Below are 27,709 nucleotides of genomic sequence, written 5' to 3'. Positions count from 1 at the left end.
GATTAAAAATGTTCACTTCTTTCAAGAAGTCCATCAGCGCCCATGGAGGGACATCACGAAACAAAGTCTTCAAAGAAACCGCCGTGTAATGTCTGTGTCTAACGTCATGCAGATCCCAACAGTCAAGGAGCACGTGTTTCATGGTGAGAAGCTCATCACAGGGAATACATCGAGGGGCCTCTTCCCCCTTCAACAAGTAAGAATGAGTAAAAAAAAGTGTGCCCGCATGCAGTCTGCACAGCACAGACTAACAACAGTTTGACCACCAGTCTTCAAAATGGAAGGGAAAAGGCCAGACAGCAAACATTCATTGACAATGTCAGTGAGGGTGGGCAGCAGTTCATCAAGACAGTCAATCAACAATGAAGTGGGAATCGAGTCAAAGGAACAACTGGTATGCCCCGACTTTAAAACCATCTATTTAAGTTCACTCTGAGAAACACATCAAACTTTGAAGTCACAAAAGTACCAGTGTTACAAGATTCTGCTATGCGGGTAGTGCTCATGCGGCCAAGTGCAGAGCGAAGATCAGATATCTTAGTTCTAAAATAATCACTCAAAACAGTTGGCAGCTGTCTGACTGAAAGAACAGAGGGGAGATGACCTTTCATTACTAGTGAGTATACCACACACACTGAAAAGGTGTCTCATAAATTTGCTACCTGAAATGTGAGCATTGTAACTCCTTCTTTTTGCTTCTTGGACAATCTTGGTGTCTTTTCTCTTTGCAGAGGCAAAGATTTGCTTAAAACACTGGAGCAGTCATTTTACTCTGTTCCCCAGCATGTCGTCCGTCTTTCTTTGCTTTCCTAACTCTCTCCGGACGAAGGAATGCATGAGCATTCCTACATAAAATGTATTCAGTTTCAGACGATGGAATGGAATAGCATTTTCAAGAATTAAAATCCATCACGCGCTGTACACGTGAATTTGTGATTAGCCAAGCAGAGTGCGCTATTCTGGGTCACTCCACAATCGAATGGTATGATTGGTCAGCCTGCCATGTGTGGCCCGTCTTGCACACATGCTGACAAAGTCACTGACCGGTCGTCTGCTTGCGTGCCAGCCTGTTAGCAAAGTGGCCCATCTTTTCTCCCTCCTGCCTGTATGCAGCCAAAGAACCAACATTTTTTTTTTTTTTTTTTTTTTTTTACATTATAGTTATTATTTATTATTTATTTATTTATTTGTGTAAGCTTATCTATCACTGATTCACCTTTTTTTTTCTTTTTTTTTCTCCTCAAGGCCTGACTAAGCGCGTTGGGTTACGCTGCTGGTCAGGCATCTGCTTGGCAGATTTGTTGTAGCGTATATGGATTTGTCCGAACGCAGTGACGCCTCCTTGAGCTACTGAAACTGAAACTGAAACTAGCAAAGTGGGCTCTTCTCAAAATGTTGTGAAGCGAACAAGGCAGCGACGGCAACGTTTTAGAGTTGCCGAAGTACTTGAAATGCTACAAACTGAAGGGTCGGATACTGAAGAGGTGGGTGATGACAAAGAAGAAAGCGAATTTAATGCAGAAAGCGAGCATGAGTATGGTGATTCAGGGTGAAAAATTGGCAGTATTTTCTACATATGGCAAAACTGTACAAATAAGATGAGAAATTTGATTTTTTTTCTTCTCTATGTAATAGCTCAACACGTAATAAACCAGTTGTGAAAGTTTCATTTTCTTACTCTGTATTTTGTATTTTTTGTAATTTTTTTCCAAACCCTTACAAATGGGCCGTCTGTGTGGAAAAGCAAGGGAGAAAACTTGTCGTCCCAAGTGAGCTAAGCTCCTTTCTAAAACTACAGTACCAAGGGACCATCCATCCCTGACTTTACAGCAGGTGACAGGAGCATGCCCGTCCAACACAGCACACACATTTTTCTGATCTTCCAGGTCAACGTACATGTAGACCTCCTAGTGCCTGAACCCCCTTCGTGTGTGTACACATGCGGAAGATCAAATATGCACGGATGTTAAAGATCCAGTAATATGTTTCAGCGTTCAGTGGGTTATGGAATCAAGAACACACCCATCATGCACATCCCCGAAAATGGAGTATGGCTGCCAACATGGCGGGGTAAGTACGGTAAAATCCTGCTCATAAATTCAAGTTATGTGTAAGTAGTAGCCCACTAACGAAGAACTGGTGATGAACAATGTGAAGGAAGACCAGGAGTAAATGGGTAAAAACAATCTGTTATGCTGACTAGTAGGCTGAGTAAATGGGTAAAAACAATGTTATGCTGGCTATTCGGCTGAGTAAATGGGTAAAAACAATCTGTTATGCTGGCTATCAGGCTGAGTAAATGGGTAAAAACATTCTGTTATGCTGGCTATCAGGCTGAGTAAATGGGTAAAAACAATCTGTTATGCTGGCTATTAGGCTGAGTAAATGGGTAAAAACAATCTGTTATGCTGGCTATCAGGCTGAGTAAATGGGTAAAAACAATCTTATACTGGCTATCAGGCTGAGTAAATGGGTAAAAACAATCTGTTATGCTGGCTATTAGGCTGAGTAAATTAATAAAAACAATCTGTTATGCTGGCTATTAGGCTGAGTAAATGGGTAAAAACAATTTGTTATGCTGGCTATTAGGCTGAGTAAATGGGTAAAAACAATCTGGTATGCTGGCTATCAGGCTGAGTAAATGGGTAAAAACAATCTGTTATGCTGGCTATTAGGCTGAGTAAATGGGTAAAAACAATCTGTTATGCTGGCTATCAGGCGGAGTAAATGGGTAAAAACAATCTGTTATGCTGGCTATTAGGCTGAGTAAATGGGTAAAAACAATCTGTTATGCTGGCTATCAGGCTGAGTAAATGGGTAAAAACAATCTGGTATGCTGGCTATTAGGCTGAGTAAATGGTAAAAACAATCTGTTATGCTGGCTATCAGGCTGAATAAATGGGTAAAAACAATCTGGTGTGCTGGCTATTAGGCTGAGTAAATGGTAAAAACAATCTGTTATGCTGGCTATCAGGCTGAGTAAATGGGTAAAAACAATCTGGTATGCTGGCTATTAGGCTGAGTAAATGGGTAAAAACAATCTGTTATGCTGGCTATTAGGCTGAGTAAATGGGTAAAAACAATCTGTTATGCTGGCTATTAGGCTGAGTAAATGGGTAAAAACAATCTGTTATGCTGGCTATCAGGCTGAGTAAATGGGTAAAAACAATCTGGTATGCTGGCTATCAGGTTGAGTAAATGGGTAAAAACAATCTGGTATGCTGGCTAGTAGGCTGAGTAAATGGGTAAAAACAATCTGGTATGCTGGCTAGTAGGCTGAGTAAATGGGTAAAAACAATCTGTTATGCTGGCTAGTAGGCTGAGTAAATGGGTAAAAACAATCTGGTATGCTGGCTATTAGGCTGAGTAAACGGGTAAAAACAATCTGGTATGCTGGCTATTAGGCTGAGTAAATGGGTAAAAACAATCTGTTATGCTGGCTATCAGGCTGAGTAAATGGGTAAAAACAATCTGGTATGCTGGCTATCAGGTTGAGTAAATGGGTAAAAACAATCTGGTATGCTGGCTATTAGGCTGAGTAAATGGGTAAAAACAATCTGGTATGCTGGCTATTAGGCTGAGTAAATGGTAAAAACAATCTGTTATGCTGGCTATTAGGCTGAGTAAATGGGTAAAAACAATCTGGTATGCTGGCTATTAAGCTGAGTAAATGGGTAAAAACAATCTGGTATGCTGGCTATTAAGCTGAGTAAATGGGTAAAAACAATCTGTTATGCTGGCTATTAGGCTGAGTAAATGGGTAAAAACAATCGGTTATGCTGGCTATTAGGCTGAGTAAATAGGTAAAAACAATCTGTTATGCTGGCTATTCGGCTGCTGAAATGAAGCACACATTCATGGCTGTTTTGATAAAACAGTAAAAGTGAATGCAATAAAAATTGCATATGCAAAAGAAAAGAGTGAAACACTTCCTTGACTGGAATTACACATAATACATTTTGTAACAATCATCTTTCAGAAATTAGTAAAACAACATTCTGAAAAGATAGAATAGCAAGTCTTACAACTGTCTTTCTGCACAGCATAAAAAAATCTGTTAAAAAAAAAAAAATCACAACAACCACCCCCACGCCCCCACCACCACCGCCCCCAAAATGTGCAATTATCTTTGAGGGTCAGACAGAAAACCAGGCAGTGAAGTGAACAAATAACAGCTGATACCAAGGCTTCTTCTTCTTCTTCTGCGTTCGTGGGCTGCAACTCCCAAGTTCACTCGTATGCACACGAGTGGGCTTTTACGTGTATGACCGTTTTTACCCCGCCATGTAGGCAGCCATACTCATTTTCGGGGGTGTGCATGCTGGGTATGTTCTTGTTTCCATAACCCACCGAACGCTGACATGGATTACAGGATCTTTAACGTGCATATTTGATCTTCTGCTTGCATATACACACGAAGGGGGTTCAGGCACTAGCAGGTCTACACATATGTTGACCTGGGAGATCATAAAAATCTCCACCCTTTACCCACCAGGCGCCATCACCGTGATTCGAACCCGGGACCCTCAGACTGACAGTCCAACGCTTTAACCACTCGGCTATTGCGCCCGTCGATACCAAGGCTGACCCGGAACAGGGAAAGAGATGTTGTGATGATAAAACTGTCACTGATAATAGCTCAGTGGAAGTCAAAAAACAACACTACTATAAAACCAGTCATCAACACTGGATTGACATAGAATCTCTTTTATCAAAATACTGACAGATACATACAAAGACACACACTCACACAACATAAAAGCCAACTGAAGCTAGCATTCATGCACACACACACACACACACACACACACAAACACACACAAACACACCACAAAAACACAAACCGAAACAAGTGCATTCATACACAATCACACACATATACCACAAAAAAGCAATTCAATTAAAAGAAGAACACACGTGTGCACACACACACACACACACACACAAACACACACACATAAACGCGCGCGCACACACACACACACACGCACCACAAAAATAGCAAACAAAAACCAAAACACACACACCGAACCAAAAACACCCCAAGACACACAAACATTCACGACACAAACACTCCACTCACAAAGTCAGTAAATCAACCACATCGGACAAACCTCCCAACAACGCCAAGCGACAACAAACTCACCTGAAGTGCCACTTCACCTGCAAGAGAAAGGTAAGGGGAGTGGGGAGGAAGGGGACGGGCCACAGGGGAGGTTGGGGGGGGGGGGGGGACTCACCGGGTTGAGGTGCAAAGTCTCAATGCTGGACGGCTGCGAGTCGTGCACCATACGCTGGAAGTGGTGAGAGAACAGCTGGATATTGGCCCCTCCGTCAGACGCCCGCCGACCCAGATGTGACTCTGTACAGGACAGAACGAATCTCGTCGTCTTTAGCAACGTGCGCCCATTGTCATTAGCGATGTATGATTCTCAACTGACTGTTGTCATCAGCAATGTTTGATTGTGGACTCACTGTTGTCATCAGCAACATATGATTCTCAACTCACAACGAACGAGAAGAAGAAGAAGATTCTCAACTCACTGCTGTCATTAACGACTTTTGATTGTCAACTCACTGTTGTCATCAGCAACGTATGATTCTCAACTCACAACGAATGAAAAGAAGATTCTCAACTGACTGTTGTCAAAAGCAACGTTTGATTCTTGACTGACTGCTGTCATTAGCAACGTTTGATTCTCGACTTGTTGTCATTAGCAATGAATGATTCTGAACTCAATGTTGTTATTAGCAATGAATGATTCTGAACTCAATGTTGTTATTAGCAATGAATGATTCTGAACTCAATGTTGTCATTAGCAATGAATGATTCTGAACTCAATGTTGTTATTAGCAATGACTGATTCTGAACTCAATGTTGTTATTAGCAATGAATGATTCTGAACTCAATGTTGTTATTAGCAATGACTGATTCTGAACTCAATGTTGTTATTAGCAATGAATGATTCTGAACTCAATGTTGTCATTACCAATGAATGATTCTTGGCTCATTGTTGTCATTTACAATGAATGATTCTTGGCTCATTGCTGTCATTACCAATCAATGATTCTTGGCTCATTGCTGTCATTACCAATCAATGATTCTTGGCTCATTGCTGTCATTACCAATGAATGATTCTTGGCTCATTGCTGTCATTACCAATCAATGATTCTTGGCTCACTGTTGTCATTACCAATGAATGATTCTTGGCTCATTGTTGTCATTACCAATCAATGATTCTTGGCTCACTGTTGTCATTACCAATGAATGATTCTTGGCTCATTGCTGTCATTACCAATCAATGATTCTTGGCTCATTGCTGTCATTACCAATCAATGATTCTTGGCTCATTGCTGTCATTACCAATCAATGATTCTTGGCTCATTGCTGTCATTACCAATCAATGATTCTTGGCTCATTGCTGTCATTACCAATCAATGATTCTTGGCTCAATGCTGTCATTACCAATGAATGATTCTTGGCTCATTGTTGTCATTTACAATGAATGATTCTTGGCTCATTGTTGTCATTTACAATGAATGATTCTTGGCTCATTGTTGTCATTTACAATGAATGATTCTTGGCTCATTGTTGTCATTTACAATGAATGATTCTTGGCTCATTGTTGTCATTTACAATGAATGATTCTCAACTTACAATGTGAGACTGTGACAATGAGGGATAGGACGTATGTTGTTAATGGCAATACATACTTGTCATTAGCAACATATAATTCTGAACATAAAAGTGAGACCCCCTGAGAGACCGAACATGTCTCGTCATCATTAACAATGTATACAATGTTATTTGCAACATATGATTCTCTACTTAATAACTCTTGCTGACATCAGCAATACATGATTTTCGATAGAGCATCCATAGAGCAGCATCTTTGGAATTCTGCTGTCCTCCTTATGGACAACCTGTCCTGTCCAACAGAGCTGGCTTTTGATGAGAATACACTCAATCCTTATCCCCCTCCTCACAACTAGCACCACCACCACCACCACCAGCACAATCCCTACACCACACTCCCATAAACATTCACACAAACCATCCCTTTTTAACTCCCTATCCCCCTACCCTCAAGAAACACCACCACTACCACCCCCACGACCCTTACACTGTTCTCCTCACACATACCATCCCTATTCACCAACCACCCCTACCCCAACACCCCTACACCACACACACCATCCCTATTCACCAACTACCCCTACACCACACACACACACCATCCCTATTCATCAACTACCCCTACACCACACACACACACCATCCCTATTCACCAACCACCCCTACACCACACACACACCATCCCTATTCACCAACCACCCCTACACCCCACACACACCATCCCTATTCACCAACCACCCCTACACCACACACACACCATCCCTATTCACCAACCACCCCTACACCACACACACACCATCCCTATTCACCAACCACCCCTACACCACACACACACACCATCCCTATTCACCAACCACCCCTACACCACACACACACCATCCCTATTCACCAACTACCCCTACACCACACACACACCATCCCTATTCACCAACCACCCCTACACCACACACACACCATCCCTATTCACCAACCACCCCTACACCACACACACACACCATCCCTATTCACCAACCACCCCTACACCACACACACACCATCCCTATTCACCAACCACCCCTACACCACACACACACCATCCCTATTCACCAACCACCCCTACACCACACACACACCATCCCTATTCACCAACTACCCCTACACCACACACACACCATCCCTATTCACCAACCACCCCTACACCACACACACACACCATCCCTATTCACCAACTACCCCTACACCACACACACACACCATCCCTATTCACCAACCACCCCTACAACACCACACACACCATCCCTATTCACCAACCACCCCTACCCCTCCACCCCTACACCACACACACACCATCCCAATTCACCAACTACCCCTACAACACCACACACACACACACCCACCATCACACATACCGTGAGCCATAGCAGTGGGCAGCTGCAGCAAGTTGTGGTCGCACACCCCCACCATCCCTACACCACACCCACACACCATCCCTATTCACCCACCACACCTACAACACCCCCCTCCCACACCCGCCATCCCTTTTCACCCCCACTTCCCCCACTACCACACGCACCGTGAGCCATAGCAGTGGGCAGCTGCAGCAAGTTGTGGTCATACACCCCAATCAGCGGATGCTGCCCTGCGGGGAACGTAGCCGCCGCAGCCGCCGCCGCCGCCGTTGACGATGTGGTCGCCGTGGCGACAGGAATGTGTTGAGGCAGGTTGGTCTCTGGGAACTGGCCGAAGGGGGTGAGGCGGAAGTGTGGGTGGTGGGGGTTGGCGATGAGGGGTTGGTGGTGGGCCAGCTTGGCCCTGACGTCCTCAGGGGACTCGTGTCGGGCGTCGCCAACCCCCACCGTGTGGCGCCGCATGGCCAGGTAGCGCGCCAGGGCCTCGGGGCTCGGCTCCTCGTCAGAGTCTGACTGGTTGCTGTCCTCCACTGGCTGGCTCTGTGGAGGGGAGGGGCAGAGATGGGGGTTAAACAGTGTGAGGACTGGGATATGTTTAGTCTGTGTGAGGACAGGGATATGTTCAGACTGTGTGAGGACTGGGATATGTTTAGACTGTGTGAGGACAGGGATATGTTCAGACTGTGTGAGGACAGGGATATGTTTAAACTATGTGAGGACAGGGACCAGGGACATGTTCAGACTGTGTGAGGACAGGGATATGTTTAGACTGTGTGAGGACAGGGATATGTTTAAACTGTGTGAGGACAGGGACCAAGGACATGTTTAGACTGTGTGAGGACAGGGATATGTTTAGACTGTGTGAGGACAAACATATGTTAAACTGTGTGAGGACAGGGATATGTTTAAACTGTGTGAGGACAGGGACCAAGGACATGTTTAGACTGTGTGAGGACAGGGATATGTTCAGACTGTGTGAGGACAAACATATGTTAAACTGTGTGAGGACCGAGGTGTGTTGAAACCCTCTGAAGACAGATACATATGTTTACACTGTGTGAGGACTGGGGTATGTTTAAACCCTTTGAGGACAGGGATATGTTTAAACTGTGTGAGGACTGGGATATGTTTAAACCCTTTGAGGACAGGGATATGTTTAAACTGTGTGAGGACTGGGATATGTTTAAAATGTTTGAGGACAGAGATATGTTAAACTGTGTGAGGACAGAGATGTGTTTAAACTGAGCGAGGAGAGGGATGTGTTTAAACCTTTTAAGGACAGATATCTGTTTAGACTGAGATCAGGGATATGTTTAACTGTGTGAGGACTGGGATATGTTTAACTGTGTGAGGACAGGGATATGTTTAAACCCTTTGAGGACAGGGATATGTTTAAACTGTGTCAGTGTGATGACTGGGATATGTTTAAACCCTTTGAGGACAGGGATATGTTTAAACCCCTTGAGAACAGGGATATGTTTAAATTGTGTGAGAACAAGGACAGATACATGTTTAAACTGTGTGAGGACAGGAATAGAGATATGTTTCAACTGTGTGAAGACACAGACAGAGAGAGGGTTAAACTTTGTGAGGACAGGGACAGAGAGAGTTAAACTGTGTGAGGACAGGGACAGAGATATGGTTAAACAGTGTGAGGACAGGGACAGAGATATGGTTAAACAGTGTGAGGACAGTGACAGAGACAGTTAAACTGTGTGAGGACAGGGGCAGAGAGAGTTAAACTGTGTGAGGACAGGGACAGAGAGTTAAAATGTGTGAGGACATGGACAGAGATAGGGTTAAACTGTGTGAGGACATGGACAGAGAGGGTTAAACTGTGTGAGGACAGGGGCAGAGAGGGTTAAACTGTGTGAGGACAGGGACAGAGATAGGGTTAAACTTTGTGAGGATATGGACAGAGAGGGTTAAACTGTGTGAGGACAGGGGCAGAGATATGGTTAAACTGTGTGAGGACAGGGGCAGAGATATGGTTAAACTGTGTGAGGACAGGGACAGAGATATGGTTAAACTTTGTGAGGACATGGACAGAGATATGGTTAAACTGTGTGAGGACAGGGGCAGAGAGGGTTAAACTGTGTGAGGACAGGGACAGAGATATGGTTAAACTGTGTGAGGACAGGGACAGAGATATGGTTAAACTTTGTGAGGACATGGACAGAGAGGGTTAAACTGTGTGAGCACAGGGACAGAGATACGTTTAAACCCTGTGATGACAGGGACTCAACTCACCAAAGAGTGGGCGTGAGCGTATTGCACCTGGGCCATGGCCGACAGATGAGCGGCCATGATGGGGTCATGGATCTCCACTGGCACTTCCACATGTTCCACTGCAACACCACCATCGTCATCAACACCACCACCATCATCAACACCACCATCGTCATCAACACCACCACCATCATCAACACCACCATCGTCATCCACACCACCATCATCATCCACACCACCATCGTCAACAACACCACCATCATCAACAATATCACAACTGTCATCAACACCAGCATCGTTATCAACACCATCACCAACACCACCATCGTCAACAACACCACCATCGTCAACAATATCACAACTGTCATCAACACCAGCATCGTCATCAACACCTCCACCATTATCAACACCTCCATCATCATCAACATCACTGTCATCAACATCACCACTGTCATCATCAACACCATCATAATTAACATCACCATCAACACCACCATCATCATCACCACCACCACCATCATCAACACACTTCGCTGTCATCACCACTATATGTATCACTAGCGCTTTGGGCCAAAGCTCAAGGGAAGTCAGTGATGGGATCAAGAACCCCCACTGGCACTTCACAACAGATTTCACCATGTGATCTTGGGCCTGCTCTCCCCTGGGAGATAATAATAATAATAATAATAAAGGTACTTATATAGCGCTGAATCTTGTGCACAGACAAATCTAAGCGCTTTCGCACCAGTCATTCTCACGCACGCATAACTCTAAAACTGGAGAAACTAAAGACAAGGAAGAGGCAGGGAAGGGAGGCTATTTTGGGAAGAGGTGGGTTTTAAGGCCAGAGATACAACACTTCCCCATGTTTCACTCTGACACCACGGCATGTCATCTTCATCAACATCAGTTTATCATCATCATCATCACAGTCATCAGTTTCATCACTGCCATCATGACTTGTAGCCATCACTGAGGCACAGAGAACTCTAACAGGAGTCAGTCTTCAGAGACATTCCTACACCTTCCTTAGTAAAGCCACTGCCACCCTCGTCAACATGCTTATACATGTGCATAGCTGTGACTATTGTATGTCTGGTTTTCTGAACATTTCAACAAGTTAACATTTCAATATTTCTTGTCTGTCTACTGTGATTATTGTGTCAGTGTGGCTGTGATCATTGTGTATAGGAGTTACTTTAAGTCAACATTTCAGCTTTTATGTCTTTAATATTTATACAATGAATGACTGTGATTTCCATGTACTGTTTATGTGTTTTACACCACAAAGTAATTTCTCTGTGGAGATAATAAAGTATTCTGTATTCTGTATGCTTCATCAACATCATTATCACCTTTCTTGTTATTGTTATCACCATGACTACGCACCGTAATAAAGGTGAGTGCCAGTAATGGGGCTGAGAGTCTCAAGTGACACTTCTACACATTCTATCAATATTCTTTATTTATGAGAGTATTTGTCTTGTAAATGAATTTGTACATGCGGCTTAAGTGAATTTATGTTGCCATCTTTGGTGAAATCAGTATGATTGATATCAAACTGCTCTCTTTGGAGTTCCCAAACTGTGTGTGTGTGTGTGTGTGTGTGTGTGTGTGTGCGTGCATGCCAGTGCGTGTGTGTGGTTATAAACACATGCGCTCACATGTGCATGCATGTGTTTGAATTTCCACAGGGTGACTGTCCCCACACTTGTCCATGCACGAGCAACCACTTACAACCGACCGAGATACCAAAATAACCACACTGAACACTGAACAGATGGCAAGGGAATGGTAATGGTGGTGGTGATAAAAAAAAAAGCCCCAAAAAGATACAAGCACTCTCGACCACCTGTCTTTTATAAAAGAAAAAAAAACCAAAAAAACCAAAAAAACCCAACCTATCAACCACCCAGCCTGGGTCAACAGACCACTGGGGTGGTGGTGGTGGTGGGTGAGGATGGGGGGTCAAGCCAGTGCAAATGTACCTGTGACCTAATTACGCACTGCAAGATCTATCTGTCTCTCTCATGCAGCCTGCCTGTTTCACCTGTACCCATGACCTAATTACTGTGTACATGATCTCTCGGTCTCCACCTACCCAGTGACAATGTGTCCCCCCCCCTCCCCCCTCACCACCCCCTCCTTCCACATTCCTCCCACCCTCTTCCACGAACACTTCCATGCAGTGAGCGGCAGTGAGGGGTAATGCCATTAACAACAGTGTAGACAATGGGATGAAACAAATACACACACAGTGACACACATTCGTACACACTGACATTATAGTGACACACACACAGTGACACACATACGCACATAGTCACACCCGCACACACACACCTATACACACACTCACCAACACCAGTGGTAATGGAAGACCACACACACACACAGACACACATACCCAACCATCCACACACACCAAGACTCCCCCCCCCCCCCCCCACACACACACACACACACCCACACAGAGCCAAACCGACTGACACCAGTGCTGATGGAAAACCACACGCACACACACACACACACACACAACCAGATTTACATACACACCCACACATACACACCCCCACCACACCAACACCCAGATCCACTCACACCGACACTAGTGCTGATGGAAGAATACCCCCCTCCCCCTCACCCCCACATACACACAGTGATACACCCAGACACCCCCTCCCCCCCCACACACACACCCACACAGAGCCACACTCACTGACACCAGTGGTGATGGAAGACCACCGCCCACCCACCCACACACAGTGACACACCCACAAACACAGCGATACACACACACACACACACACACACAGTGACACACCCACACCCACCCAGAGCCACAATGACCAACACCAGTGGTGATGAAATACACACACACACACACACCCCGACACCCACACAGAACCACACTCACCGAAACCAGTGGTGATGGAAGAATACCTCCCCTCCACACACACCCACACAGTGACACTCCCACAGTAACACACCCACATAGAGGCACACCTACTGACACCAGTGGTGATGGAAGAATACCCCCCTCACACACACACACAGTGATTCACACAAATCCCTCCCCCCCAGCCCCCAAACCCACCCACATACACACCCACCCACCCACACTCTCACAGAGCTACACTCACTGACACCAGTGGTGATGGAAGACCACCACCACCCGCACACCCACACAGTGACACACCCACACAACCCACCTCCCACACTCACCCCCCACCCCCCCACAATGACACACCCACACAACCCCCCTCCCACACTCACCCCCCACCCCCACACAATGACACACCCACACAACCCCCCTCCCACACTCACCCCCCACACCCCCCCCACACCGTGACACACCCACACACACACAATGACACACCCACACAACCCCCCTCCCACACTCACCCCCCCCCACACACCCCCACAATGACACACCCACACAACCCCCCTCCCACACTCACCCCCCACCCCACCCCCCAACACCCCCACACCAGACTTACCGACACCAGTGGTGATGGAGGAGCGGCGCTGGGTGCGGGTGGCGATGGGCAGCTCTGGTGGGGGGTGGATGGCGGTGGAGGCGAGGCGCTGGGACAGGGAGCGGGGGTGCTTGCGGCACTTGTCCAGCAGCAGGTGGAAGATGGCGCTGTGGTGGTCGTAGCTGTTGGCCTGCACCGACTGCACACACACAGGGAGGGGGCAGGGGGGGGCCCAGTGGTTAAGACGTACGCCTGTCCATCCGCCTTGGGAGGCAAAGACCTGAATGGTACTGAGTTTTATCTAACTCTTTTCTATACATTACAGCGTACCTCATGCGCACTACACCATCGTTACCGTGGTATGCTACAGATACACACCACGCTACAGCGTACCACGAGTTTAAAAAGTCGTAGTTCATAGGTTAACGGTCCTGTGTGAAACTAAGCGGGACAGCTCTGTTCTACAGTCATCCAAAAGTGCACCTGTACGTTTATTGTGGCTAGGGATGCCTTTCTTCAGAGCTACTATCAATGCTGTATTGAGTCTGTGCTGACAGCTTCATTTATGTGCTGGTATGGAAGTTTGGGAGTGAGAAGTAAGCGAGTTTTGATTGATGTCATGAGTGTGTGCAGTAAAGTTGTGTGAGTGAGACACATACAAAACACACCCCACAAACTCCGCCGCCCTCCCCCCCCACCTCCACACCCTCCCCAACCCCCTGACCTCCACGGTTCTCTGCCTATCCAGCCCAAGCTGCGTCATGTAGGCCAGGATCTGCTCCGACAGGGGATCCTCCAGATCCGCACCCACCACCGCCCCAACCGACTCCAGGGAGGGGGTAGAGGGGGAGGGGGGGGCAGCAGGGGGTGGAGGGGGAGGTGCGGGGTGGTTGAACTGCTGCAGGAGGTGCTGGAACTCGCGGTCCTCGCGCTCCTCCCCTGCGGGCCTCATCCAGGCGTGGGCCACGATCTGCTGCACCGTGATGCGCCGACCACTGTCCACCACCAGCATGCTTCGGATCAGCTCCTCGCACTCTGCCCACACCACAGGTTCAAAGGTTAAAGGTTAACCACCACCAGCATGCTTCGGATCAGCTCCTCGCACTCTGCCCACACCACAGGTTCAAAGGTTAAAAGTTTAAAGGTCCATCACCAACATGCTTTGGATCAGGTCCTCGCATTCTGCCCATACAAAAGGCTACAAAATATGACAACTACTACTGCTACTACTACTATTTATATACAGCTGAATCTTGTGCAGAGACAAATCAAAGCACAAACACGCCAGTCATTCATACACGTGCATAACTTTATTTTAACCCCCCCCCCCCGCCCCCCCAAAAAAAAGAAAACCACCCAGCTAAAGGATAAAGGTCCCCACCACCTTTTCTGACCATCAGGGGCAGTGAATTCATTCAAATCCAGTGTGACTGGGGCTCGGCAAAGGCTGGTTAATTCACTCCGGACGAAGGAACGCTATAGCAATCCTGACGTAAGGTAGCGTTCCGGACGACAGAATGCAAGAGTTTTCGACAATTAAAAATTTTTCCACATCTTCCTCATGGGGTAGCATGACAATCACAGCTACACCGGGTACTGCGAACATGTCAAGAGTCAAATGGAAAGTTTCTTCATGAGATTCTGTAACAACACACTCCACAGCGAGTTCAGGACCCCACATGACAAGCTCATCTGTATACGTATCGAAACAGGCACAGCAGGCGATAAAAGTGGAAATTTTTGTCGCAAACTAGATCAAGACAGTGGCTTTTACCACTGCTGAAGTGACTGAAATGCTTCAAACTGAAGGTTTCGACATCAACGAGGATGATGAAGACATTGAACAAAGTATCTGCAGTGAAGAAAGCTATCAGCAAGAAGGTACTGATAGTGACTCAGCTTCTGAAAGCAGTGAAGAGGGAAGGGGGTGGGTGTTCATACAATGTGAGGAGAGGGGTCAGTGGGTCAAGTACAGTGAGTTTCATTCAGTTACTTTATGTTTTGTATTTTTTGTGATTTTTGTCCTGACCCAAACAAATGGGTCGTCTGTAAGGAAAAGCAAGGGAGAAAACTATTCGTGCGGAGTGAGTTAAAAGATCCTATAGCCTGTTTCCACCATCACTGGCTGTCGATTCATATACATTTGTGTCTAGGGCTTGGCATAGCAAGGCAGGGCCCAGTCCTCTCCTGCTGTTTTAAGCAAATTCAACCTTCCCCGACAAAAGAGATTTGTACACGTACTGGTGTGGGCATGCTGAAATATAATACTGTTAACGTAATACTTTTATTTATTTATTTATTTTTAACAATACAAGAAGGAAATTATGCCGGGTGCCCTTGAGGAAAACAAGTGTGCAGTGCCCTACCTATGGACACATCACCATGCCGAAACAGGGCCTTGAACTCTGATCACTGGTGAACCCTGAACACTGAATCACAAGTCCCAACGCCAAGCAGATTCTGCCATGGAACCTTCCTAACACAATACAATACCACACTAGGGTTTTGTTGGTTTTTAATCCATGGAGGAAATTATGCTGTGGGTTATGGTTGGATCTGCTCTTCGCACAGGACAGGGTAAGGAGGATTTCTGTACAAAGCGGTAGACATGGGCTTTGTCAGGTTAAAATAAAATTATGATTTTCTGATTCAATCAGGATTTCAAACTGTTCTAAAAGAAAAGAGAAAAAGCAAAAGTACTGCTACACACATACTAAGAGCCTCATCGCCATACAACTGTCAACAACATGTGACATTAACAGTGAATACAAAATCACTATAAACAAATACCCCCCACCCTCCCCCAAAAAACTCCATTGTTACCAAAATATAATTGAAGTGAAGACTCCAAATGCATCTGTATGCGTCAAACATACATGATAACACTAACAACAGCTTCAGCATATAAAGAGCTTTTTGGATTTTTTTTTCATTATTATTAAACTGTTTGACAGTAACAGCTGCTGACATGCAAACTTTTTTCAAATTTTTATACTGAACTGTTTGTTTGACTGGCACAGCTACTGACACATTGGTCAGAACACACTTAACCCCCCACCCCACCCCTTCACCCCAACATCTACCCCAGCTGTCCATGTCAGCGTTTAGAGTCATTAGTAACCTGAGCATGTTCCGACACTGACACCCTCCCATTCTGACACCCAAGAAACACAGGAGGTGTGCCGAGAGGAACCCACACGGCTGATTATCCGGCTGATTATCCGTTCAGCGTCGCTGTGCACTTCAGCTTCAAACATGCCCTTCACACAATCAATGCTGGGAAGGATATTGTATCCTGCTAATATCCAGGCTTTTCTATGATACTTTTTTTTGTGTTGTCCTCTCTGTTTCTAACACAAAGGGGACTCCTAATCCACAAAATTTTATGTATGATCAAGTTGCACACAGGTAAAGAAACCCTGTCTGTGGCTGTTAACAAAGTCTGCACTATCACCGTCCTGTACACGTCAGATGGCACAGAGGGCACAGCAGCTGGTGGCCTAATGGTAACACATTCGCCTAGGAAGCAAGAGAAACTGAGGGTACGGGATCGAATCCTACACTCAACAGAATTTTCTTCCCCTCCACAAGACCTTGAATGCTGGTCTGGATACTTGTCATCAGGATGAGACGATAAACCTAAGGTCCCTTGTGTTGCATGCACCTAGCACATGCAGAAGAACCTATGGCAACAAAATGGTTGTCCCTGTCAATACTGAAAGACTGAGCACTAACGTCTGAACTGCCAACAGTAACAGAGGAATCTTTTGAGGTCAGAGGCAACACAGTGACATACTATTGACAGCTCCTCGCCATCTTTGAACTTAACAGTGGGAATGATAATTCTATGGGCTTTTCAGCAACAAACTTGGGATGCCGTTTTTTTCAACACCATCTTTGAATGATATATCTATGGGATTTCAGCAACAAACTTGGAATGCTGTTTTTTCAACACCATCTTTGAACTCAGAAGTGGGAATGATGCATCTATGGGATTTCAGCAACAAACTTGGAATGCAGTATTTTCAATACCATCTTTGAACTCAAAAGTGGGAAATAATTCTATGGGTTTTCCAGCATCAAATCGGGCATGCCCTATATTCTGGCTGTACATGTAATGCAACTGACTTTTGGTAAAGACACAACAAACTAAATGATACACTGGGTCTGTGTAAAGACTACCCAGAACCAAGTCCGCTGGTGGAATGCTTCCATGCGTGAACACACACATATAAAAAAAACAAAAAACACACACACAAATATACACACATACATAAGAAAAATACATGCACACATATAATATACACATACATAAGAAAACACACACACACACACCCAAACTCCCCCTACACACACACACACACACACACACACACACACAACACCCCTCCCTTACACACACACACACAAACCCCCCATCCTCCCCTACACACACTCACACACAACGCCCCTTCCCTCCATCCCTGCACATACACACACACACACATACTCAGAACCCTCCAGCAAATCTCCATGGTTACCTGTGGACATGAAGAAGGGAATACGGAACTTCCCACTGAGGACCCGTCGCCTCAACGACTGCAGCGTGTTGCCGTCAAAAGGGAGAGCACCGCACACTAACACATACAGGACCACACCCAGACTCTGCAAAATAACACACTCTGACCGTCAGCACACAATGACACAAAAGAACAACATAAAACACGCTGACAGTCAGAACACAATGAAACAAATCGACAAAATAATACTATGACAGTTAGAACACAATGACACAAAAGAACAAAATAGCACACTTTGACCATCATCACACAATGACACAAAAGAACAAAATAACACAGTCTGACCGTCAGAACACAATGACACAAAAGAACAAAATAACAGTCTGACAGTTAGAACTCAATGGCACAAAAGAACAAAATAGCACACTCTGACAGTTAGAACACAATGACACAAAAGAACAATATAACACAGTCTGACAGTCAGAACACAATGACACAAAAGAACAAAAGAACACAGTCTGACCGTCAGAACACAATGACACAAAAGAACAAAATAACACAGTCTGACCGTCAGAACACAATGACACAAAAGAACAAAATAACACAGTCTGACCGTCAGAACACAATGACACAAAAGAACAAAATAACACAGTCTGACCGTCAGAACACAATGACACAAAAGAACAAAATAACACACTCTGACAGTTAGAACACAATGACACAAAAGAACAAAATAACACAGTCTGACAGTCAGAACACAATGACACAAAAGAACAAAATAACACAGTCTGACCGTCACAACACAGTGACACAAAAGAACAAAATAACACAGTCTGACAGTCAGAACACAATGACACAAAAGAACAAAATAACAGTATGACAGTCAACACACAATGACACAAAAGAACAAAATTAACACACTGACAGTCAGAACAAAATGACACAAAAGAACAAAATAACACACTATGACAGCACACAATAACACAAAAAAACAAAATTAACACTATGACAGAACACAATGACACAAAAGAACAAAATAACACACTATGACAGAACACAATGACACAAAAGAGCAAAATAACACACTCTGACCTTCAACACACAATGACACAAAACAAAATAACACACAATGATGATCAGAACACAATGACAGAAAAGAACAAAATAACACAATCCTATGTAATTATATTGCCTGGTACCCAATTTTACTGCAACATATTCTCCACATATAATTATGAAGAGCAAAGTACATACTAATAGGGAAAAAAAAGAAGCTAAAATCACCAAGAGGACATACCCACAGAACTATACATACTATCAAATGCAAATTTCTAACTCACTGGGTGTACACACTCATTCATCAACATACGCCTTCAGTGCAGAATAAACACATACTGTTACATCTATCAATACTTTGAATGCCAAGCACCTCACTCATGCTCACTAGATGTGTTTACCCATACATCCACTCATATCTTAGGTATATAATATATATATATATATATATATATATATATATATATATATGTGTGTGTGTGTGTGTGTGTGTGTGTGTGTGTGTGTGTGTGTGTGTGTGTGTGTGTGTACATATACATACATACATACACACATCACTGTGTGTAAATAGCCACATTTCTACCTTTACCTTCTTTAATTTACAGTGATTACATACGTACCCACACATCCACTTTGGGTGCATCGTATTCTCGGCCCTCAAAGAGCTCTGGAGCAGCGTAGGGGGGACTGCCGCACCACGTTTTTAAAGGGGTGGCCGGATTGAAGAAGTTACTGAACCCAAAATCTGTTCCCAACACACATTCACGCACATGTGCGCACACACACACACGCACACACACACACACACACACACAAACACAAGCACAAACATCACACACACACACACACACATTATTTCCAAAGGTTACTTCCAAAGTCATGTAAAGTTAGAAAATTTTCAGAACAAAACATATTAAAAGAAACAATGTCCAACCAATTACTGTTGACTGAAATTGCAGAATCCCTGTTACATAGTCCAGTCGGAGTGTTTCTGTGATGTGAACTTCTGATATTGAATTTTATTTTATTATTTTTTTTTTCATATTGGAGTTCATGTTGTTGACTGCCGTTATACAGATAGACCTACGAATTGTTGATTCCACTGTTCTAGTTTATCCCTTTCTTTTTTTTCTCTTTATTTCTGTGTATTCCCCTTTAGCCACCACCTCCAACCCTAACTCACACTGACACAGACACAGACACTCACTCACATGACATGTATTATATCACTCAAAGTGAAAAGATGTTAAAGAAAGAACACACATTATTTCCCATCTTATTAGAATATAAACCTGTTCAAAATACATGATCATGGAATTTTTTTTTTTTTTTCAATCTGTTCATCCACTTCTCTTTCTTTCTGTGTGATTGTTCACCTTTTTTCTTCACCAAGATTATCTGTGTCTGCCCTCCCTCCCTCCTCTCTGTCTGCCTGCCAGTCTGTCTCTCAGTCTCTCTTCTCTCTCTCTTACTCTCTTTTCATCTTTTCTCTTCTTTATTCCCCCATCCCCTCTTCCTCTCTTCTTCCTATTTCAATTTTCTCTCTTTGTTTTTTCTTGTGCTTTTCTTTCTTCATTTTGAACCCCAGGGCTGGGTGAAAAAAAAAAGATTCTTATTATTGTGCTTGTCTCAATACCCTGGAAAAATTAAATTTTGTTTGTTCATTCTCTTTCTCTCTCTCTGGGCTCTATCAGCCTGTCTGTCTGTCTGTCTGTCGTTCCAGCACAAACATGCACTTACACATCCTTCACTCTCTCTTTCCTTTAACTTGTCAAATTCTCTCCAATACATTATTCCAAGACTGAACATGCTCCAGTTTTAGAGTTATGCATGTGTGTGAATGACTGGTGTGAAAGCACTTTGATTTGTCTCTGCACAAGATTCAGTGCTAAATAAATATCATTATTATTCTTATCATTATTATCAATCACATCTTGTGAGAATATATTTGTGAGTAAGAGACTGAGAAAGAAAGAGAGTGAAGTAGTGTGTGTGTGCAAGCATGTGTTTGCATGCATACATGTGTACCTGATTGAATCATTGTAAGAGTGTATGTACATGTGAAGATGTGTTTGTGTACATACACAAGCACATCATTTGTGCATGTGTGTAATCATATACATTTGTTAAGCGCACACACTCTGGTATGTGTGGATGCATGTGTGAACAACTGCAGGTATGCACATGCATGTGTGTATAAGTGTGAATATGAGCATGTGTAAGAACAGAATTTCTGAACTAATTAACAACATTACACATGTTTTCCTTGCTTTAAGTTTAACATCTCTGTGTTCAGGAAGGGCAACTCACCAGCAATTTTAATATTAAGGTTAGCGTCCAGCAGTAAATTCTCTGCCTTGAGATCCCGATGGACAACATGACGGCTGTGACAGTAAGCTACCGCCGAAACAATCTGTCGGAACTTTCGTCTCGCCTCACGCTCGTTCATTCGCCCATGGGCCACCAGATGATCTGAAACAGACACAGTAACATGGTGAAGGAAGGGTTACAAGCTGTTACGACTGTGTATCACATTATGTATGGCTCAACACCTGGCTCATATCAGAGATTGATGAAAGCTTACAGTTGTGCCAACAGCAAAGTGAGAGCTGTATGATCAGTGGTTTTTCCACTGGGAATTCATTTACAGCTTAGCTGTTTGTGAAGGACTATGACTCAGACTAGGAGGCAAGATTGCACTAGCTCTAAACGCTTCAGCTTTGGGGGTTAGTTGGCCTTTGGGAACCATCCCAATGCCGACTGTCCTAAAAAAAACCCTTGGCCAAGAGAGTGGGGATGTAACCTAGGCAAGACACTGACTCCACTATAATTAAATTATGGCTCAGACATATGGGACGGTAGTTGCCTCCTCTGCTGTCCTGATGGTCTTAATCAGATACAACTATCAAACTTATATTGTTCTGCACTGTACTGTATTATTGTATTGCACTATAGTCTATTCCATTGTATTGCAAACTGTGTATTACAATGTACTGGGTTGTTCTTAACTGCACCATACTGTATTGCATTGTATTGTACTGTATTATGTCATGGTGTTATCCATTATATTGTAATGTGTACAGTTCTGCACTGTGATGTACTGTGCAGCACTGTAATATACTACACTGCAATGCGATAGCACTATACGACAGTCAGGTGTAGTACACCTGATAACTGGTCTCCAACCTTAACCCACAGCCACTACTGTTCAGATCTGAACACGGGACCCTCAATCTTTCAAGCTCAAGACGTCGGCTATCATGCCCATCCTACATGCTAAGTGTGATTCAAATACAGTGAACATAGATTTTTTTCCAATGCAAAAGCAAAAATATCCAAGACCCAAACACGCAACAAAATAACAATGATGATGATGATGGTGATGGGGGAGGTGGGAGGGTTGGGGGAGGTGGGGGGGGGGGGGGGGGAGAAGAGAGCCCAAATTTCACACAAACGATTTGCTGCTAGAAAAGAAAAAGTGACACAATACAGCAAACTCGTGACTGCACATGTATGCACCTTGACCTTCACAGTTCTGGCTACGAGGTCGTTAAAACTCCCATCATTCCATTGGGATGGGGAGGCTGATGACAGATGGAAATGATAGGGACAGGGGTTGTGTGTGTGGTGGCATCAAGTGGCAATGCTGTGATAAAAAAAAAAAAGAAGTGCTTCTGAGGAAGCATTTCGTTCCTTTTTTCTTAATTTTTTATTCTGGGTTAAGATATATTTTCCAAACTATATTAGCAAATATGAGTAAAATGTGTTATATTACTAATAATGACTGGAAAGGACAGTTTTAAAAACTCTCTCTTCTGCCCCCAACCCCTCCTCCACCAATCAAAATGGAACCTTTCCCCATGCCCACCCACCCTACTCCTCCATTCCGGTCAATCTGCTCTGCCCTGCTTGTGTTTTATTCACAAGGCTGTCACCACTGACTTGACGCACAATCTTACCACACAAACATAGACTCAACACAAACCACACACACACACACACACACACACACTGTATACACATCCCCACCCCCACCCCACCCCCACTCGCCAAACCCCCCCAAACACATGCACACACACAACTCCGTACACCACACCATGTACACACAACTAAACACACAGTCACACACACGACCACACACACACACAAAACTCCACACACACTAACCCCCCACACAGACACACACACAAACACAACTCCCCCCACAAAATCCCCCCCCACCCCCCCACCACACACACACCACACAATCCCCTGACTCTAGCAATTCCTGGAGGAGGGGAAGAAGAAAACAACCCATCATCCAATAGGTCAGCTGACACTCCACTCCACCAATCAAAGCCCTTCACCCTCACCCACACCCCCACTTCTTCACCTTCCACTCCCTCCCAAGGTCTCTGCTGCCGTCAGAACAAACACCTTCCTGTCAATTCAGTGTGAGGGGTTTTCTGTTCATCAGTTTGTTGCCTCTTTGATTCTTCTTTTCACAAGCACACACTGTACACACATGCATGCACGCACATGCACACGCTCACAGGCACATACTCACACACACAGATGTACATGCTCACATGCACACTCACACATTTTCTCACACACATGCACATATGTGCACATATACACACACACATGCATGCACACAGATACACACGTCTGAGTTCACACACACACACACATATGCACACACATGCACACGCTCACACACACATACTCACACACACAGATGTACATGCTCATATGCACACTCACACATGTATATATACTCACACACATGCACATATATGCACACATACACACACACGTACACATGCACACACACCACAGTCCATTCCCTGTGAAATATTCTGATTTAGTTGCTCGATGTGCATGTACACCAACTGCACTGTATGGCTGCATTCAGTAAAATCACATCTGTTGTTTGTTGTTGTAGTTGTTAAGCTGTAATACTAAAAGTGGTAGTGGTAGGAGTAGCAGGAGTACAGTAGTAGTTCTTACAGCTGTTGTTGTTGCTGCATCAGCAGCAGTAGTTGTTAGTTTAGTTGGAGTGGCAACAGCAGCAGCAGCAACAAAAACAACAGCCGCATTGTTTCATTTTACATCAAATAGGAGTAACAGTAGTAACTGTGTATTCTGCTTTAAAACCCCTTCAGTGAACCATCTACATTTTTTTTCTTTTGTCTGAAAAAAATTCTTTTTACAATTGAGAAACCAAAACTTTTTGCTCGGAGATGTGACAGCTTACTAATTCTATATTATTTTTTGTTTTTTGTTTTTTTTTGTTTGACAGCATTGTTTTCATCAAAACCTATCCTACCCTTCCCCAACAATCCCCCCCCCCAACCCCCCCTCTTTCCTCTCTCTTAGTCTTAGAACTCTATTCCTGTCTCCTCCCCTACCTGACAGCCTCCCCTTGGAAGACTCCACACAAAGAAAAACAAAATTCAGCACAAATGACCATTGTGATTACGTCAATACAGGAAACAGGGTGAGCAGGACAAGGCCAGAGACACAGAGACAGACAGACACACAGAGACGCATGGCTGGACAGAGACAGACGGACATCCAGGCAGAGACACATACAGACATCAGGACAGACACAGAAACAGACACCAGACAGACACAGACACATGCAGACAAACATCCAGACAGACAAAGACAGTGAGACACAGAGAGACAGAACTCGAACTCAAACTCTAACATTTTAATGACTAGGCCATTTGCCCGTGTCAAGGGGGTGGGGGTTGGGGGATCGGGAGGTAGGGAGTACAAGGACAATTATACAGGCAGTCTGAAACACAAGTCATCACCGTGAAGTGAGAGAGACAGAGAAACAGAGACGCTTTAGTCTGACACTTTAATGTCATTGGCCATGAGGTCCTTATGACATGGGTGAATGCGTCAACAAACTTTCATTGCATAACAAACATCAGAATAACAAATGAAAATGGTGAATGCAAATATATATGAGAGAGACACAGACAGAGGCAGACAGAAAGACAAACACAGGGAGAGACAGTGAGAGAGAGTGGAGGAGAGAGACAGAGGGAGAGAGAAAAAAAGAGAGTCGGAGAGAGAGAGAGAAAGAGAGACAGACAGATAGACAGACAGATACAGAGACAGAGAGACACACAGAGAGAAAGATAAACAAAAACAAAAAAACAACAAAAACAAAAATCTCTTAACAACAACAAGAAAGAAGGAAAAAAAAAACAAAAGAAAAAAAACAATGCACCACAAAAAAGATGACATCATTTCTCAGCCGAACTCCCATCAAAAGGCCACCCTGACCTCTCCCTCCCTCCCCTCCACACACACCAGCAGCCAGTGTTTTACGGTCCCCAATCATCACTGTAACACCAACTTTTCACGGTCACTACCATAAAACATCACACCAGTTAATGACAGCCTGGAATGGAGAGGTGGAGGGGGACGTGTAGGGGCTGGGGAGGGAGGGGGTGACAGTGGTGTCACCTTGGAGCTGGCGTTCTGTGGGTGAGTGCTGCCTGGTTCGGGGACTGACAGACCTAATGCCCCAACCACCTCTCATCCACACTCTCTTCTTTCTCCACCATCCAGCCCTCACAGCCTGTAAAGGTCAACTCTTCTTCTTCTTCTTCTTCTTTCTAGCTCCACGACCAAGCAGAGAAGCTTTCATCATCGTGGTGCTTTGCCTCAGTTCGCACATTCCAGCATCGTTTGTTACTCAGATTTATTGGTTTGGATGGAAGAAGAAGAAGAAGAAGAAGAAAGTGTGTGTGTGTGTGTGTGTGTGTGTGTGTGTGTGTGTGTGTCTGTGTGTGAGTGCATACATGTGTGTGAATGTGTGGGGGGCAGGGGAGTGTGTGTGTGTGTGTGTGTGTGTGTGCTGGGGGTGTTCCGAGACCGTGGGGGCAGTCAAAATCTTGGATATATTCAAACATATACACACATGCACACTCACTCCTGCACATAGCACACACACACACTTTCAATCACATACCTTCATAAGCACATGCTTGTGCATGCACACCCACACGAACACCCCCACACCGAGGTACAAATGAAGTCTGATTAACAAAATGATATTCACAACATGTCTGGTAATGAGCCCGGGTACTGAAATGGAAGAAGATAAAGACTGCGCAAGGACGCTGACCTTTGTCACAATGTCAACACTCATTATACAGCTTTGGAACAGAACAAAGTAACCAACAATAAACAAGCTGAAGTATGTCAGCAAATCACTCAATGATTCTTCAGTTGATTAATGTTTGTCTGTGCCCTTTATCTGTCAACAGATAATTATATAATATTTGTGAGCTCACAATCTGTCTGGGTTCCAATCCCACTCTCGACGGGCGCAATAGCCGAGTGGTTAAAGCGTTGGACTGTCAATCTGAGGGTCCCGGGTTCGAATCACGGTGACGGCGCCTGGTGGGTAAAGGGTGGAGATTTTTACGATCTCCCAGGTCAACATATGTGCAGACCTGCTAGTGCCTGAACCCCCTTCGTATGTATATGCAAGCAGAAAATCAAATACGCACATTAAAAATCCTGTAATCCATGTCAGCGTTCGGTGGGTTATGGAAACAAGAACATACCCAGCATGCACACCCCCGAAAACGGAGTATGGCTGCCTACATGGCGGGGTAAAAACGGTCATACACGTAAAAGCCCACTCGTGTGCATACGAGTGAATGCAGAAGAAGAAGAAGAATCCCACTCTCGCCCTCTCTCCCAAGTTTGACTGGAAAATCACGACGGGTCTAATTGTTTGAATGAGACGATAAACCAAGGTCCCGAGTGCATCATGCACTTGGCGCATTGGAAAAGAACCAATGGCAACAAGAGAGTTGTTTTCTTGCATAATTGTGTAGAAGAAATCCACTGTGATAGATACACAAGTATGATTATATACATGCACTCAAGGCCTGACAAAGCGTGTTGGGTTATGCTGCTGGTCAGACATCAGCCTAGCAGATGTGGTGTAGCGTGTATATATATCCGAACACAGTGACTCCTCCTTGAGAAAATCAAACTGAAACTCACACATGTTGTGCAGTGCATTGTTCATCGCAATCTTTGAGCTGTGTTCAAAGGGTAGGTCCTGCACTTGTTTACCATTGTACAGTCCAAATGGCCTCATCTTCTGGTTTCTTTACTGGAAAATATGTGCACATATTACCTTCTGGTGTGTGTGTGTGTGTGTGAACATGCGTGTGTGTGTGCATGCGTGTGAGCATATGGTGGGTTTTTGTTTGTTTAGGTTGTTGTTTTTTGTTATTTTTGTTTTTTAATTATAAATAAGCAATGTGAAATGATTCAAATCCCTACCCATGGCATAAACTTCTATTAGTTTACTGTCTAACACTTCACACACACACACACATACACACACACACACACACACACACACACACACATGCACAGGCACAGTGAAAGACA

At 44.4% G+C, this 27,709-nt stretch overlaps 1 protein-coding gene across 1 annotated transcript in view; it reads right to left on the bottom strand.

Annotated features, from left to right (window-relative positions):
* Nucleotides 1-27,709, bottom strand: part of LOC143291576 (uncharacterized) — an 80,200-nt gene that overhangs the window by 34,906 nt on the left and 17,585 nt on the right. The window contains exons 3-10 of the mRNA XM_076601503.1: nucleotides 21,599-21,760; nucleotides 19,909-20,033; nucleotides 18,254-18,377; nucleotides 14,458-14,768; nucleotides 13,755-13,932; nucleotides 10,276-10,373; nucleotides 8,190-8,565; nucleotides 5,241-5,362 (exon numbers count right to left, since the gene is read on the bottom strand). Coding sequence (XP_076457618.1) covers nucleotides 5,241-5,362; nucleotides 8,190-8,565; nucleotides 10,276-10,373; nucleotides 13,755-13,932; nucleotides 14,458-14,768; nucleotides 18,254-18,377; nucleotides 19,909-20,033; nucleotides 21,599-21,760 — 1,496 coding nt within the window. The remainder of the gene's footprint in view (nucleotides 1-5,240; nucleotides 5,363-8,189; nucleotides 8,566-10,275; nucleotides 10,374-13,754; nucleotides 13,933-14,457; nucleotides 14,769-18,253; nucleotides 18,378-19,908; nucleotides 20,034-21,598; nucleotides 21,761-27,709) is intronic.

Source organism: Babylonia areolata, chromosome 17 (genome assembly GCF_041734735.1).
Source record: "Babylonia areolata isolate BAREFJ2019XMU chromosome 17, ASM4173473v1, whole genome shotgun sequence".
NCBI classification, from domain to species: Eukaryota; Metazoa; Mollusca; class Gastropoda; order Neogastropoda; family Buccinidae; genus Babylonia; species Babylonia areolata.
Note: the sequence above shows the minus strand (reverse complement) of the source record. Positions and strands in the feature narration are given on the sequence as shown.